Here is a 16,595-nt window from a genome sequence, read left to right on the forward strand (position 1 = left end):
AAGCTCTTGATGGCACTAATAAGCTCAGCACCGATGATGTCCCAACAAGTGGAAAAGAACCCCATACTGAAACCATCGGGGCCAGGAGCTTTACTAGCCTTGTGAGAGCGAACAACAGTGACAATCTTAGAATCAGAAGAGATGGAGCAAAGGGATTGGAAGAGGTGGGAAGGAACGAATTTGTTGATTAGGTCAACAGGGATGGAGGACTGGACGGTGGGTGGGGGAGTGCAGGGGGAGGAGCATCGGCGCAGGCAGCGAGCAGGGCTGTCGGGGGAGGCGGAGTCATTGCCGGAGAACCATCAGAGAACTTGATGTAAACTCAGACTGGGCATTGATTTCATTTCAATCAGACAAGATAACTTGATCACTAGTGACTTTAAAGTGGCTTGAATACCCCTTCTTAAAGTACCAAATCAATGACTATCCATTACACCTTCAGTTCTGCCTGACATGATCTACAAGGTGTCCTTCATTGACTACACATCATCTTTCTCATAGAGTACTGGGGCTGACTCCCTCAGTTTGCTCTATTTTGGCCCAGTTAGAGCCCTAAAATCTATTGCATCTTCTTTATATATATATATATGTGTGTGTGTGTGTGTGCATGTCATCATACGTTTATACCAAATTGTGAATCTTTAGTTGCGTATTGAAGTGGGCATCAATTAGTGGGAGGAGACTGGAGATTCATCTTCAGCCTCTTCCAGGATTATTTGGATCAAGTTTAAAGTTTTCTAGTTGCCTTCACATCTCTAGTAGGAACATGCCCACATGGTACTTTTCCAATAGTGTGGGGTACTTTGCCTTCGAAATCTCACCAATATTTTTTTAATGATGACATTGACTTGGCCAGATTAGAATTTTAAAGCATTACAGTTATGTTGGGCATTTGCACATCAGGTCAGTAATGGACTATTGATGAATTCTTCGTTAGAGCTAACCAGAAGTTGTCTAAATTCTCTCGGTGCCTCTTTGAATATCTTAATCACCACATAATTAGGAAAAAATTAAAAATCTTTTTATTAAAACAAAGTATTTCTCTCTAAAGTGCCTAAGCCATCTGGTTAGAGGAGTTCTGATTATCATTCTCATTGTGCTCATACGTGAAAGGCTGACGACCAATGTTTTAGCTCCATAAACCCACTCCTGTCTGATAAAATTTCTTCTCTCCCATCATTTCCTGCAACCCTGGCATAGGTAATCCTGTCATAATTCTCTGTCCTGCAACCTATCCTTTTCAACTTCAAAAGAGACGTGATATAGACAGGAACACTTCACATATTGCTGTTTATTAGGAGTTAAACCTTCCCTTATGTAAGAGATATCTTCTACTCCAGGCCCCAAATCTTTTCTCCATTTTGTGGAAAATAAATTTTTTTTGGTAGTGATGATGTTCTTGAATTCTTGATATAATCCTGGTAGTGGTTTTCAACTATGACAAAGGAAAGGGCCCACTTTCCTTTGTTTTTATGAAACTATTGATTTGAGATGATTGTTTCTAACATAACTGTTCTGGCATTGAAGTGCAGGGGCAGAGGGAATCGATTCTGCTCCATCTCCTTCTTTCAGCAGTTTTGGAAACTATGAAACTGCTTTATTATGTTTAGGTCTGATGCATTGTCATTTTGGGCATCCTAAGCAATCATTGGAGGTATTATGTTAAAGAAGTGTACCTTGACACAAATTAATATGGTTTTTATTTGCTTTCCTAAACTCTTCTCAATACTTCCCACTTCCCAGGTCCTAACTGAAGCTGTTCGGGCCTCTCAACAGGTAATGTTGTTAATTTATGTTTTCAGATTTTTGTTGTTGTCACTACTCACTAGCAACATTTGAGAATCCTTTGTTCTTTTTGAAAGAAAATATGCAAAGTTAGAAACTATTTAGAACTTTTGTACTGAAGACTGAAAATAGACTGGCTGATGGGAAATTTTGGTTTTCACCGTCTTGTTCTGGTAAGCTTATCAAAATGGTCCACCATTTGAGCCATGCGGACAGTTAGTTTTGACTGATAGACCGTTGGATTGGAATTAATATTCATAGTCTTTTGAACTGCAGAAATCAAGATTCAAGATCTAGAAATTTTAGATATAAAAGGAAGAATAAGTCAAAGAGAAACAATAAAATGATTAACCAGACTACCAGTGATGCAGATCTGACGACCTACTCACGTGGGAAGAAGTCCACGGGAGGAGGCCGTAATTTGGCCTAATTAGCTGCTGATTTAGTGCTTTTATAATTGGTTTTTTTTTTTTAATGTTTTTGTCTTTGGTGTGGTTCATTGAACCTGAATCAATTCTGGTTTAATTTAAGTTTCTATTTAATTTCTTTAGTTAGCTTTATTTATTTGGTTCCACAACACTTTATAGAATACACAGGATTAGATTTAGTTTTCTTTTAAAGTGGTAGAGCTATGTAAATGAGTAGGTTGGGGGATGTCCCAATGCTACTCAAAGCCTGTCTTTTGCCTTAATTAGTAAAACCATGCCTGGGGAGCCTTCTTTAACCCACGATTTTCTGAGAAACTTAAGAGCTGCTGCTGCTGCAATTTGTCTTCTACGGTGAAGATCTTTGTGTTTTTATCAGGGGAAGGGATTGATGTTTGATCCAATTGACACCTGGTGGTGAGAAGCTCGGGTGGATCTTCTTTTGCTATCGTTCTACTTCTATTGCTGATTTATTTGTTGGATATTCCTAATCTCAGATCACAACCATTATCAAGTAGGTCTTGTTCTTAATTTTCTGCAACTACAACCCTAGATTCTAGACATTCATATACAAGGGGTTTTCTTTTTCTTGTGAAATTAAGTAAACCAGCCATCCGATTATTTTGAGATTTGATCACATGTTCACAAACCCTAATACAGAGGTCGATTCAAATCTGATCCTGTTCTGACGGTTGATCTTGTCATATTTCTGAAATTCAATATCCCTCTCTCCATTAGAGCTTCTGTTTAGGTCATCCATAACTGAAATGCAATTCTATTTTCACCAATCGATTAGGCTACTGATTTAAGATTTATTCATATCTGAAATCATCAATTTAATTGCAACCTCCGAACACTAATTTCAATGTTTAAATTACTATTTTACTTTTAGTCCTATTGCTACTAGGACTTGGCTTTAGCTCCACATCTAACCACGTGATTGGACTGAAACTTTCTGCAATCATTCCCCTTCATGACCCTTACATTTGACCTTTTTTCAACTCCATTCATCCACCTGATTTTGTGTTATTCGAAATCTCCGTAATCTGAACCTTCTTTTGATTGAAAGATCTTGTTATTGGCTACTGATTTGAACTCTCAAAACCAGTATTACATTAACTAGAGTGATGTAGATCACAAGTCCATATGTACCCGCAGGAACAAGCCCTAAAACCAGCCCAGCAAGGTTGTGGGATTCGACTGCTGTGAGAGGCAGCCTAGTCTGATGATGTGGCAAGTTTTTGTTGGTTCGATGGAGCATCACCTAAGGCAGCCCCAGCTCAGAGAGAAGCATGAAGAAGATAAGAGACTGGCAGAAATAAAAAAAGAAGTTACTGTTCACATGAACAGTACCCGAGTTACTGTTCACGTGAACAGTGATTTGGGGGCTGATATGGACAGCTGGGGTAAAGATTAGCTGCTGGATGTTGGTGAAATATTCTATTAGAAGCTGCTATTAACTTGGTTTCTATTTTTGTAGTAGTTTCTTAGTTATATAGTCTAGGTATCTAGTATCTAATTTTGTTTATTTCATTTTAGTAGTCACTATATTTACTAGTTTCTAATTTTTGTTCCTTGCATGTTGGCTGAACTATAAAGCCTAGTTTCTAGTTTCATTAGGTTTCTGTTTTTATAAGTTGCTATTTCTTTTAGAAGTTAGTATTTCTTAAGTTTCTAATTTGGTAAGCTGGCCTATTCCATTAAATAGGCAGCCCCTCTTCTAATAGAAACAGAGTCGGAGAATAGAATTTGTGGCCAAGCTTGCCATCGGTTATGGGAGAAATTCCATGTTTCAATAGCTGGGATCATTGTCCGAAATCTCGCGAGATCTCGCCGAGATTCTCGGTTTTCCAATTTCCCGAGTCGAGATGGCCTACGAAACTTAAAATGTCAATATCTCTCCGAGATCTCGGTTTGACATAGGAAAATGCCCATCTAGGTCCTTTATATGAGTGCCAGATCTCGAGATTTTGTTGGAAATTCTTGGTATACTGACACCTATCTATGCCAGGAACCAAGACAGAGAAGACAGACACTTATTTATGCCTAATATCATTTAAGTAAATGTTTTGAAAGCTTTCCAACAAGTCCAAGATTGCTTAAATCTGATTTATATTGAAGGAGTTATTTACCGGTCAAACTTAATTTGGTGTGTGCAAATGCTGTCAAAATCGCTCTGAATCAAAATATATTTTTGGACATCAAAACAAATGAATATTTTACCGCACTTTTGGTTTTTAGCAATGTTTTACCATATTAAATAAGTTCATTTTTTGAACATCTACTAACATGACTGTATCTCCCCTGCCGGCCTTCCGGCAGCTCCGACCTCTCCTCGGTTCGTGAACTTGTTTTTACCGGCAGCCTTTTCTTGGCTTGCCCTCTTCCCTCTCCCGCATTATGGCCCTGTCCCCTTGTCCCCGCTCCTCCATTTCCCCGCACCCTCCTCGCTCCAGCTAATGGAGCTCTCTTGTATCGGCGAATTCATCCTCCCACTCGATGGTCTGACCGCTTTGTTCCCCTGTTTTCGTTGGCTCGCGAAAGTAGCCATGTGTGCTTGATCTTCGGAATCCGAGGCAAAATTGTGGGAAGATTGCCTCGTTGGTAACTTCCTTGGTCGTCGTCCCCCTTTCATGTTGTCAGCTCTCTCTCTCCAAACAGTGGCGTCCACAGGGATCTCTTGACACTTACCTGCTGGACAATGGTTTTTTCATCTTCAAGTTCTCCTCTTCGCTTGATAAGATGCGTGCCCTCGAAGGTGGCCCTTGGCAAGTAGGGAAGATGCCAATTTTCTTGCGCCAATGGGACCGTCAGCTCCAGCTCCGGCGTGTTGACCTTTCCTCTATCCCTCTGTGGGTTACTCTTCCAGGGTTACCTCTGCACTACTGGTTCACGGATGGCCTTAGCACTATAGGCTCTGTGTTGGGGAAGCCTCTTTTCTCTGATTTGAGGACCAAGCGCAAGGATCGACTTGCTTTTGCGCGCATCTGCGTTGGAAGTCTCGGCGGCAGACCCCCTGCCCTCCTTTATCGTTGTCAACGAAGGGGATGATTTTTCTTTTGAGCTGGAGGTGCACTTCGATTGGAAGCCCCCTCAGTGCCCGACTTGCAAGGTCTTCGGGCACGACTCCCACCTTTGCTCTCCTTTGGAAAAGCCCTGTGATGATCCTGAACCCTCGGCGGAAGAAGTACCCGCCGGCAATGGGGGCCCTGGCCCCACCCCTTGCGGTCGAACACCTGCTGTTGCTGTTGTTGCTCGATCTCTCGCCCGTGGTACATCTCGGCTCCGTTACCAGAATCAGCGTTGGAAGAAGAAGACTTGGCCGGAAAGTAGCATTGTCCAGTCGCTTTCGAAGGAGCAGTGTTGGTCTGATTCTCAGAACCGTTTCAGTCTACTTTCCGCCGAAGACGCAGAGGGTACAGAGCCTCTCTCTTGCCCCGAGAAGCCCCAGTTTGCAGTTTTACCTCGGAGCAGATCTCGTATGGCAGAGGGCTTCTCTTCTGATCTTTCCACTTCTGGCTTTGGAGCTGTTGCTCCTACCCCCAATGCTTCGAGTGCTCTCAAATCCTCTTCTGACCCTTTGATCTCTTCTGTCTGTGCCTTGGAGCCTTCGTCAACTTCAAAAGCCTGTGCCCTGGAGTCTTTGTCTGCTAGCGATGTAAACCCCCTTTTGGCTTCAACGAACCTTTTGAACCCCCCCGTCGAGACTTCTTCTGGCCTTGACTTGGTGGGCCCCCACACTCTTGTCCCTTGTCCAGCGGATCCCGGAACTGGCCTCTCCCCTTTGATTCCCTCCGGGTCGGGTTTAGCCCCCTCTCACTCTTCCGAAATTTTACCCAGGTCTTCTCGTGGGTCGGGTCAAGCTCTTTCGCCCTTTACCCAAATTCTACCCATTTGCTCCTTTCGGTCGGGCCCTCTCTCTCTTCTTGGACCTTTTCCAACCCAATCTGTTCCTTCATCTTCTTCACCCGACAGGCCTGTTACTGCTAGCGCTGCTCCCTGTGTGTCTCCCCTACGCCCTCCTCCTGCAGCTACCACCCCCCTCCTTCGTAGCTCGTACCGGCGCCGTCACCATAGCGAAACCAGGTCTCCGGCTGTTCTGACCAGGCTCCTTGAGTCTTCGCTGCCTCTCCTCCCCCTTGCTCAATGATCCGTGGCATCATTTGGAACACCAGAGGGCTCAACTCCCCCTTTAAGCAATCCGCTGTTCGCTCTCGTATTCGTTCCACTCATTCTTGTTTTTGCTGCCTTCTTGAAACTCATATCAAAGAGCCTAATTCGACCAAAATTATCAGCTCTATTGCCCCGGGTTGGTCGATTATTTCAAACTACTCTCATCACACCAACGGCCGTATTTGGATTTTATGGGACCCCTGCAGAATCTCCATCTCCCTCTCTTCTGCCTCCTCTCAGTTCATGCACGCCATGTTCTCTGATTGCCTGGGCCATTTCTCCTTTTTCCTGACTGTGGTTTATGCTCTTAACTGCCCTGCTGATAGGATTGACCTCTGGGCTGATCTCAGGTCTATTGCTTCCCAGATTGGTGCTCAGCCTTGGGGGTTAGGAGGGGATTTCAACATTATCAGGTTCAGCCATGAAAAGCAGGGGGGGGACCATATGGACTTGGAGGCTATGAATTCCTTTAATGATTGCATTGATGATTTGGGGGCAGATGACCTCAGATGGACAGGCTTTCCTCTCACTTGGAGCAACAAGAGGGATGGAAGCAATCGCATTGCCTGTAAGCTGGACAGAATGCTTGTCAATGAAGAGTGGCTGGCAGCCTTCCCTTCCTCTCAGGCCTCTTTTGATAACCCAGACATCTCAGATCATTCCCCCATATCCCTTGCCATTCAGCCTTTCACCTCTTTCGGCCCTAAACCCTTCAAGTACTTTGACATGTGGTCCTCTCACCCAAATTTCCTTTCTGTTGTGCAAGATGCCTGGAATAAGCCTGTTTTTACCTTTTCTGCTCCTCTAATTGCTTTCTCTAGGAAACTCAAAAATGTTAAGGCTGCTCTTAAAGATTGGAACATCAAAGTTTTTGGCAACATTTCTCATCAAGTCCTGGAGTGTAAGGAAAGGCTTGCTGCCATACAGGCCAGTCTTCAATCTGATTTCCTTAATGCTTCCTTGGCCATTGAAGAAAAAGAAGTCTCCTCTCAGCTCTCCTCCTTGCTGGCTAGGGAAGAAAGTTTTCTTAAGCAAAAATCTAGGATCACTTGGCTGGATTTGGGAGATTCAAACACGGCCTACTTCCATCGAACGGTGAAAGCTAGGCTTAACACAAACTCCATTATTCAGCTCGCCCGGCCGGATGGATCCTTAGTCAACTCTGTGAAAGATATTAAAGATTTGACAGTTCAGCACTTCCAGAGCCTCTTTTCTAGTCCTCAGGAGAGTCTTGCCCCCATTCCGGACCAGTTGCTCAACAAGTTTATTGGCCAGGCCTCCCTTGATTCTTTGAGTTCTATTCCTAAAGAAGAGGAAATAGTGGAAGCTATTCACTCTCTCAAGGTCAATGGTGCTCCGGGCCCGGATGGCTTTAGCATGGGGTTTTTCTTAGCCGCTTGGAATATCATCAAATCTGATCTTGTAGCTGCCATCGAAAGCTTCTTCCTTAATCCTAGTCAAATTACTGGGATCAACAATACTTTTCTTTGCCTCATCCCCAAAAAGGAAGGTGCTATTGCCATGAACGATTTTAGGCCCATTGCCCTATGCAATCTCCTCTACAAGTTCATAGCAAAGATTCTTGCTCGTAGGCTCAAAGGTGTTGTGGATGTCTTGGTTAGTGACAATCAAACAGCCTTCATCCCTGGCAGGAATATCTCGGACAACATTCTTTTATGCAATGATTTAATTCGAGGGTTTGATCGAAAAAATCACTCTCCCTCCTTCCTCTTGAAGATTGACATTCACAAGGCTTTTGACTCTCTTAGGTGGGAATTTATAACTCAGGTGATGACTAAGATGGGATTCCCTCTGCCTTTTGTAAATTGGGTGAACTCCTGCATTTCTTCCCCCAAGTTCTCGGTGCTGGTAAATGGTAGCCCAGCGGGTTATTTTGGTGCTTCTGTGGGGATTCGCCAAGGCTGCCCCCTATCTCCCTACCTGTTCACCTTGGCTTTGGAAGTCCTATCCAGAGAGATTCAGACTTGTACTGATCAGTAGATTATTTTGCCAATGCCCAAGTGTAAAGCCATTAAGCTCACTCATCTGGCCTTTGCAGACGATTTGATGATATTCTCAAAGGCCACAGTCACCTCTCTTCAGTGCATTTTAAGTTGCCTTCAGCATTTCCATGAGCGCTCGGGTCTCAGCATCAACCCCTCAAAGTCTCTTATATTTTTGGCTGGAGTCTCAGAGGTTCTGAAAACAGCTCTTCTTGCCAGATCTGGATTCCTAGAGGGCAAGCTTCCAGTCAAGTACTTGTGTATCCCCCTGATCCCGGCCAGGCTTACTGCTCACCATTGCACTCCTATGCTTGATTTGATCAGAAAAATGCTTCAACTTTGGAAAAACAAACTTCTCTCCTATGCGGGCAGGTTAATCCTTATCAAATCAGTTTTGGAGTCATCTTATATCTATTGGTCTGGGATTTATGGGCTACCTCAGGCCACCATCAAGTCCTTAGAAACTCTCATGGCCTCCTTTCTCTGGAAGGGCAATGATTCCTCTAGATTTCTCCATCCCCTAAGCTGGGCCGCTGTATGCCTCCCTAAAAAGGAAGGTGGGTTGGGCATCCGAAGAATAAAAGAGGTGAACACTGCGGGTATCATCAAGCTTATTTGGAAGATTGCTTCCAAGAAGAAAAGCATCTGGGTTGACTGGATTTATTCAGGTCCTCTTCGAAATGACTCTATCTGGACGGCTACCCCTTCCTCTGATGCTTCTTGGGTCTGGCGCAAAATTCTTGCTAGCTGACACCTTGTGCTTCGGGTCATTCGGTCCCAGGTTGGTGATGGTCTCTCCACTCACCTTTGGCTGGACAATTGGCACCCTTCGGGGATTCTTCTCCATCAAGTCACTCCCCGCTCCATTTATGCAATGGGTCTTCATAGGCTATCTTTGGTTGCTGATATTCTTGATCAGGATGGCTGGGCTCCCCCCCCCCCCGCTGGCAACTCTCTTAGCCTTATTTGGAGTGAGCTCCCCTCTATTCCAAGAAGGCCTACTGCCCGAGGAGATTGTGTTCTTTGGATATCAAACAGATCTGGCCTTTTCTCTTCTAAGGAAGCTTGGAACTACATACGTTTGAAAGGCCAGTTGGTACCTTGGCGCAAGCTTCTTTGGTTCAAGCACCACATTCCTCGCCACTGTTTTACTGCTTGGAGGGTTTTCAACAACTGTCTCCCAACCCAGGATTTTCTTCGAAGCCGCCAGATCCAAGTCTCTTCTGCTTGCTGCCTTTGCTGGAACAATGCTGAAGACTTGACTCACCTTTTCTTTGAGTGCCCTACCGCTGCTGCTATTTGGAAAGGCATCCTCCTCAAGTGCTGGCCGGTCCGTAGAAGAATTTTCCCTTTCTCTAGAGAGTGGATTTGGGTTGATATGACCTTCGCTGGCTACTCTATTTGTGATGTGGTAGGGAAGCTGGCTTTCTGTGCCACTATCAACCATATTTGGATGGAGCGTAATATCAGGAAATGGTCCTCCAATTCTCGTCCTTACCAAAAGATTTGGGATTCCATCTCCTTTGAGATTAAAGCAAAGTTATCGCTTGTCCCCCCCTCTAGTTGTTTAGACTCCCCAAGGAACAGGCTCATTGTTCACTCCTGGGGCCTCTCTAATGTTTCTCTTGTTTCTTCAGCCTCTCCTAGCTAAGGCTTTGGCTGTTTGTGTTTTTCTTGCCCCTAGGGGCCCTCTGTAATTCTTTTCTTCTCTTCGGTAATGAAATTATTTATTCACCCAAAAAAAAAAGATTTATGGAATTTTTAGATTTGAGAAAAACCCCAGCATTAGAAAGTTGAAAATTGCACCAACCGTCGAAAATCCAGTTTTTGTTCTTGAACTGGGGGGTTGACTTTTTTTCCTTTTGGAATTTGATTTTTTAACTATTTTTATTGGATTCAAATAAGGGGGTATTTGCTTATTTATGAATAAAATCTTAAGTAAATAAAATATATTTCATTTACTTAAATGATATTAGGCATAAATAAGACTGTTTGTCCTGTGTCTGTCCTGGTTTCTAGAATAAGTAAGTGTCTGTCCTGCTTTCTCACTAACTGAAACTCCTATTTGGACTTTGTTTTTGCAAAAGCTAATAATGCCGTTGTGTTTAAATGGCCTAAAATAGGCTGTATACCGATTTTCAGACCCAAAAGAGGTCTAAAACCCACCAAGATGGGCTTCCGAGTTGGAAAAAAAAAAGCACAAACTCGCCGAGATCTCGGCCCAACTCGATTTTTTGCTGGGCCGAGATGGCTCCGAGACTCGAGTTTTCGAACCTTGGCTGGGATAGCTGTGGTTGAGAGACCCAGGCTGAGAGAGCCACTCCCGTACCCCCCTTCTCTTCGGTCTTCTCTTCTTTATCTTCTTCTCCTTTCTTCTTATCCTTTATGTTCTCCATTCATATGTAATAGAAAACAACAGTAAAAAAAGAGAGTTTTAGTTATTTAATTTGTTCTTTATCGTGTTGATCCTGGCTGCAATTGATCTCCCGTTGGTTTCCCTAGTTTGAGGTCGACTCTGCATTACAAAGGAGTTGGAGCGTTCTTCTTGAGCAAGAATTGGACATGTACTGATCTTGAGAAAAGCTCAAGAAGTAAGCGCATTGCTTCGCATCCTTGAAGCCACCTGCCAAATGCTCCTTCAATCTTGTGACGCCATCACTACCCATCCTTGTACCACAATATTTACATTGTTTTTTCTGTGTATCCCTACTCAAGGGCATGCCATGTTTCGATGCTATATCCCCATCACTGTCACCCATGTTGCAAGTATCTTATGCTATTGAATCAATAAACAAGAAATAGACAAACATTACTTCCATCCATGGTTCAAGAATGTATTGAGCTTTAATTTATCTACTGTAAACATCCAAGTATGCAGCAATTAACACTTCTAAAACGACGGAAGCCATTTCTGTTTTCTCCTATTAGTCATATATTTTTATATATTGAAAAAATAAATATTACCTAATTAACAATAATTAACTATGGGACGATACAACAATCATTCCATTTAGTTGAAATACATAACAATAATATTTACATGCATTTTCAACCCAAAACAGAACATACATTTCTATTTTTTATTTTTTTGAATTTTATAATCAGAGGGTGGGCCTTGGTGCAACGGTGATGTTGCTCCATTGCGACCTGGTGGTTGCGGGTTCAAATTAGGAAACAGCCTATCTAGGAAGCGAGGTAACACTCCTCACATCTGCCCTTCCCCAGACCAGGTAGTAGCGGGAGTCCCGTGCTCTGGGTATAAAAAAGTAATCTTCGTGCTGAAAATCAAGGACTCAACCAAGTTATTTTGACCTTAATTTTTTGAAAACATTTGTTTCATGAAAGTTTCCAATTCCAACAAATTACGAAATCCATTTGGAAACATGATTTCATACACAAATAAGACATTATTACCATGATTTTGTAGCGTTTTTCCTTCAATCCAAGCTACAAACGACAAGAAATTAGTAAGGTTTTAAGAATTTACTTTCAAAGGGTGGGGGATTGTGCAAAAGATGCTCCAAGAGCATCCAAATGTTGATTTCAATGCTCTACAATTGCATGCAAGGCATTGAATCACCAGATTCCAGCAGTAGATTGGAGTTTTGTGTCCAAACAGTTGGGCCAGGAGTCAATTTCAAGGCATTTCAGGGATTTTTCGTTTTTTTAGCTATTGAAATGGGTGAAACCCTCTTTGTGGCTCCCTCCATTTCTCCATAATTTCATTTCGGTTGGGTACCATGCAGGAGAGTGAAAGAAAAAAGGGGGAGGGAGCTGGAAAATAAAAAGAACAAGATGCCTCTACAGCACAATAAGCCAAAATTAGAAGTATGAACCTAAGCCTAGTGCCACCTGGACACAACTAAACACTCCAAACCACCTACATGACTCAAATGATTGACCCCAAACTCCCAAAGACTACCCTGGACATCCCCCATATGGAGAGAGAACTAAATGGTTAATTTTGCCTGGTCTGAAGCTTGAATTTTTGGTCACCAGTTTTTTCCAAATTGCATTTGCCCCCTTCCTTTCTCAACGCACCAACCACGATGATACAGCATCCATTTTTAATTTCAGCTCTCTGAAAGAAGCTATCACAGTGCTCTTCAACTCTAGGATTGTTTTTTTTTCTTTTTTTTTTGGGGGGGGGGGGAGCGAGGGAGTTGATGGGTAGCAATAATAATTTTATTGACCAACATAAGACTGTACAGATGAACAACAGTACACCCTCTGCAACAAGGGCAAAAACATTATATGAATCCCAGTAGACCCAGTCTATTATAAACACTTAAATTTGGAAATATGCAATTGTTATAAATGAATAACATTCCTGTGATATAGCCTTTGGTGATGTACCCTTGTTTTGGCAAGTTGTCTGCCACTGCATTGGCCCTCGGTTTCCGTTGAAATTAGACCTGAATCTTAGAGACAAGGTAATAAAGCGGTCTAATATAGTGGGTGTACCTTATGGTTCCTGTGTCCATCCATCAAAATAACATTCTCTGAATCTCCTGTAGTGGTGTAACTAAATCTCTTCCCGAATAACAGTTCAACTCCAGTCTTTGATGCCAGCAGCTCCGTTCTAGTTGAGTTCCCTTCTTCAATCGGTCCTGAAAAGCTCCAATAGCAGATATATCCGACCTCCTTATTACACCTCCATTCCCTGATGATCCGGGGTTTCTTAGTGAACAGATATCCACATTTAACTTTGACCAAACACTCATGTCTGTTTTCCATAGAAATTACTTTCTGCTCACCACCTCCCTTGAGAATTTCAAAGTGCCCCGATTTCTGTACCATCATTTTTTCCCTGAATGTCAACTGTGTTCCTTTCTCCCTCGCAAGGAGAAGACCCATTGAATGACCTTGTCCATCATCTTCTTGCAATCTGGTGTCCCTGCCTCCCTGGTCTATGTTGAGTTTGATGATTGAAACAGGATTTTAGGTGCTTGATAATCTCTTTTCCAAGCAACCTTGTAATGTACAAGGAAACTATAGTTGTTACCTTCATATATAACAGAACTTCAGAATGTATCATCCTCCCATAAAATTTTAAAATGTCCTTTTGTATTTTCTGTATCTGATATTCTTATGAGCTTATTTTCTGGTCTGGACCGAGGGACTGATCAATTCTTTTCATTTGCAGCACAATAATGATACTTGTCTTGCCTACACTTTGACAGCTATTTGCAACTTGTTATCTGAAATCGGTATCTCAAGCACAACGGGTATAATTGATTCGTCACATTCACCAGTTACCAGTATAGGTACTTCACTGTCTATCCAGCAACAATTGTTTGTGTTACTAAGAAGGTCTCTAAAGAGAGCAGAAAGCCTGAAGCTACCCCTGCTTGTAGCCTCCAATCGGCTGGCAATGGCAAAATTCAATCTAACGGTATAATCAATTCATTTAATGTATTTTTCTCTGTTTCTCATTATCGATTATGTTTTTGATTAATGATATAAATATTTTTACACTGATCTTTTATTTTGAAATTTAATTTGATTTGTTTTTGTTAGTCTTTTTTCTGAAAGTTTTATTGAAATCCAGAAAAAATGTTGTATTGTGTTCTATCCTTTTGATAGCACACTATGTGTAGTCTATTCTTTCTAGGGGTTTCTTATGGCCTGACTAGTATACATTTCTGCACGATAAGGTTTAGTTACAAAAATAGTAATGAATTGGTTTTAGTCATGCTAACATCTTGGTTTTGTGAATAAATTTCCCTTTTCTTTTAATAGAGGACTTTAAAGGAAAATGTTGTTGGTATAAATAAACCATGTACAGAATGTTCTCTTTTCGTGACCAAACATACAAAATTTAAATATGAATTCCCTAATAGATTGAGTGACCTCAAATCGTTACCAAAAGTAGATATGCATTCGCATGAATTCCTTGGTATTCAACGTTATCATTTCTATAAATAAAAACTGCAAAATTTATTCTTTCTGTTCTTGTAGAACAGCCCCCTCTTTTTTTTTTCTTTTCACAGTGCTCAATTTGGATGTCCGTTTGGGCTTGTGCCTACCCAGCATGCTACTTATTGCCTGTTCTGCTTCATCAAGACCATTTTCTAATTTGTCTTGTTTTTTAAAATTTTTTTTATTATGTTTTAATAATTTTTGAGGATATGGCAATAGAGATGCATGTGAAAAATTTGTTGATTTTAGTTCCGGACTAAGGATGCTGGTGTTGTCTTGTAGTCAGTTTTGTGGTGCAACAAGTATTTTCTGTTTCTCACCAATAGCCGTAATGTTTTTGCAGCATGTGAAAAGAGCATTGCTTTCATTTGGTCCCAAGGCTTCCATGAAGCTCAAAACATGTCCAAGTGATGTTTGCAAGGTAGTGAGGATGGCATCGATACTTGTGGTCTTTGCTCTTTGCACTTTGCACATGATATCATACCAGTGAAACTACTCACCAAATTTCTGCTGTGGGTTTTCTGCAGGAACTGAGATTAAGTACTTATTTGCTCAGTGAATTTGGATCAGATGGTGCATCACTGACAATTGATGGTGCATTTAGTACTGCATGGCTAAAGAGCCTACAAAAGCCTATGGTTTCATCAGTTCTGTCTCAGGAGGATGAATCTGGAGGTTCATGCGATGCTCTTCAGTTTGGTTCACAACCAAGTTCTATTCCTGGTTATGTGATGCAATTAGCTGGTGCATCATATCTACTCCGGGCCACTGCCTGGGAGCTAAATGGCAGGTAAAGCGTTGATATCATATCACTTTTACATTCAACTCTGTTTGCCTTCTAGCTTCACCCATTGTCTTTGTCACTAATCCCTCATAAACCCTACCCATAAACCCTAATTTTAGAACCCTAGACATACCCAAACTTGTGGCCGTACTCTGTTCTGGCTGCATGGTAACATTAACCCCATTGCACCCTCCATAATGTAGTACTGGATTCGATTGCTCAAACCAGTAGCCAAACAAGATCTTTATTCAAAGGTAGGTTCAAACTGCGGGAATTGGGATACCAAGTAAGTAGGTAAAAGGAGGGGGCTGTAATGGGGTTCGGGTATGGCATACAAAGAGGAAAAATGCAACTGAAAGTTGCAGCCTAATAGGGGAACAGAAAACAGGGTTTTTGATTGATTCCTAGTTGGGATAGGAGTGGAGGTATTATGGTAATTTGGGTACTGAAGCTAGGGTTGAGAAGTGAATAATCTATCGATATCAGAAATAATGTAGGCTGAAATCTATACCTTGCTTGGGGATGGAAACTGTGCTTTAAAGGGGGGCAGGGGCAAAATGGGAAATATGTGAATATATTCAAATCATGCCGCAGGAATTAGGTCAAATTTGAATCATTCTCCAAACTAGGGTTGATGGAGGTATTGTGAGAATCTGAGGTCAATCGGGTGGCTGGTTTGCTTAATCCCAAAAAACACTTAGTCTGTGATCTTCTAGAAAGGAACGTTCAAGTTGCAGGTTTCAAGGTCTTGACTTGTTAATGGCAGCAAACTGAAAGTAGAATTTTCAAACTAGAAGAATAGAAGTAGAGAACGTTACAAAGTAACCAAACGATCCACCCAGGCTTCCCACCGCAAGGTGTCAATCGGATCAAGCATCAATTCCTCCTTCGATCAAACACAAGGTTTCTTCACCAATGGAGAAGAGGAGTAGCAAACTAGCAATAGCAGCAACTTTGTTTATAAAATTCGTGTCCAATGCTTTCCCCTCTCACAACCTTATATAGAAAACTAAAAAATAGACTCAAACACTAACAAAGAAAGGCGTATCCCAATCCTTAACTAAGTAGAAAATCTAAATTGATTAGGAAAGTGATAGACTAAAGTAAATAGACTCGAAACAGGACTGGAATTATATGATCCTAATTCAGCCCCATTAAAACAGTTAATAACAATTACTTGCAACTTAAATTGAACCACATATAACCGGTTCAATTGAACTAACCCAAAACAACTTAAATAAACTAAGTATAAGAAACTAAGTCCTAATAAATACAATCCCGTATGCAGCCTTAATACCTACAGTTTAGGTCTATAAAGTGGCCTATTACATTGAAAACCCATTGGATTAGAGGCCTGACACATATATAACCCAACCCAAGGCTTATTTCCATTAAAATAAGTTCCTTTTGGTGATGTATCTGCATCACTCCATAGTGTTGAGAGATTCCTGCCATATTCAAGCCACTGTTAGGGCTACCAGAGAAGAGAACTTGACTGGAGTT

The 16,595-nt window shown here is 41.8% G+C and overlaps 1 protein-coding gene across 1 annotated transcript in view; it reads left to right on the forward strand.

Moving 5' to 3' along the window:
- Positions 1 to 16,595, forward strand: part of LOC122651723 (anaphase-promoting complex subunit 5) — a 63,441-nt gene that overhangs the window by 24,895 nt on the left and 21,951 nt on the right. Inside the window, exons 8-12 of the mRNA XM_043845226.1 lie at positions 1,528 to 1,654; positions 1,744 to 1,776; positions 13,533 to 13,781; positions 14,652 to 14,729; positions 14,836 to 15,098. Coding sequence (XP_043701161.1) covers positions 1,528 to 1,654; positions 1,744 to 1,776; positions 13,533 to 13,781; positions 14,652 to 14,729; positions 14,836 to 15,098 — 750 coding nt within the window. The remainder of the gene's footprint in view (positions 1 to 1,527; positions 1,655 to 1,743; positions 1,777 to 13,532; positions 13,782 to 14,651; positions 14,730 to 14,835; positions 15,099 to 16,595) is intronic.

The sequence above is a fragment of the Telopea speciosissima genome, chromosome 2, assembly GCF_018873765.1.
Source record: "Telopea speciosissima isolate NSW1024214 ecotype Mountain lineage chromosome 2, Tspe_v1, whole genome shotgun sequence".
NCBI lineage: Eukaryota > Viridiplantae > Streptophyta > Magnoliopsida > Proteales > Proteaceae > Telopea > Telopea speciosissima.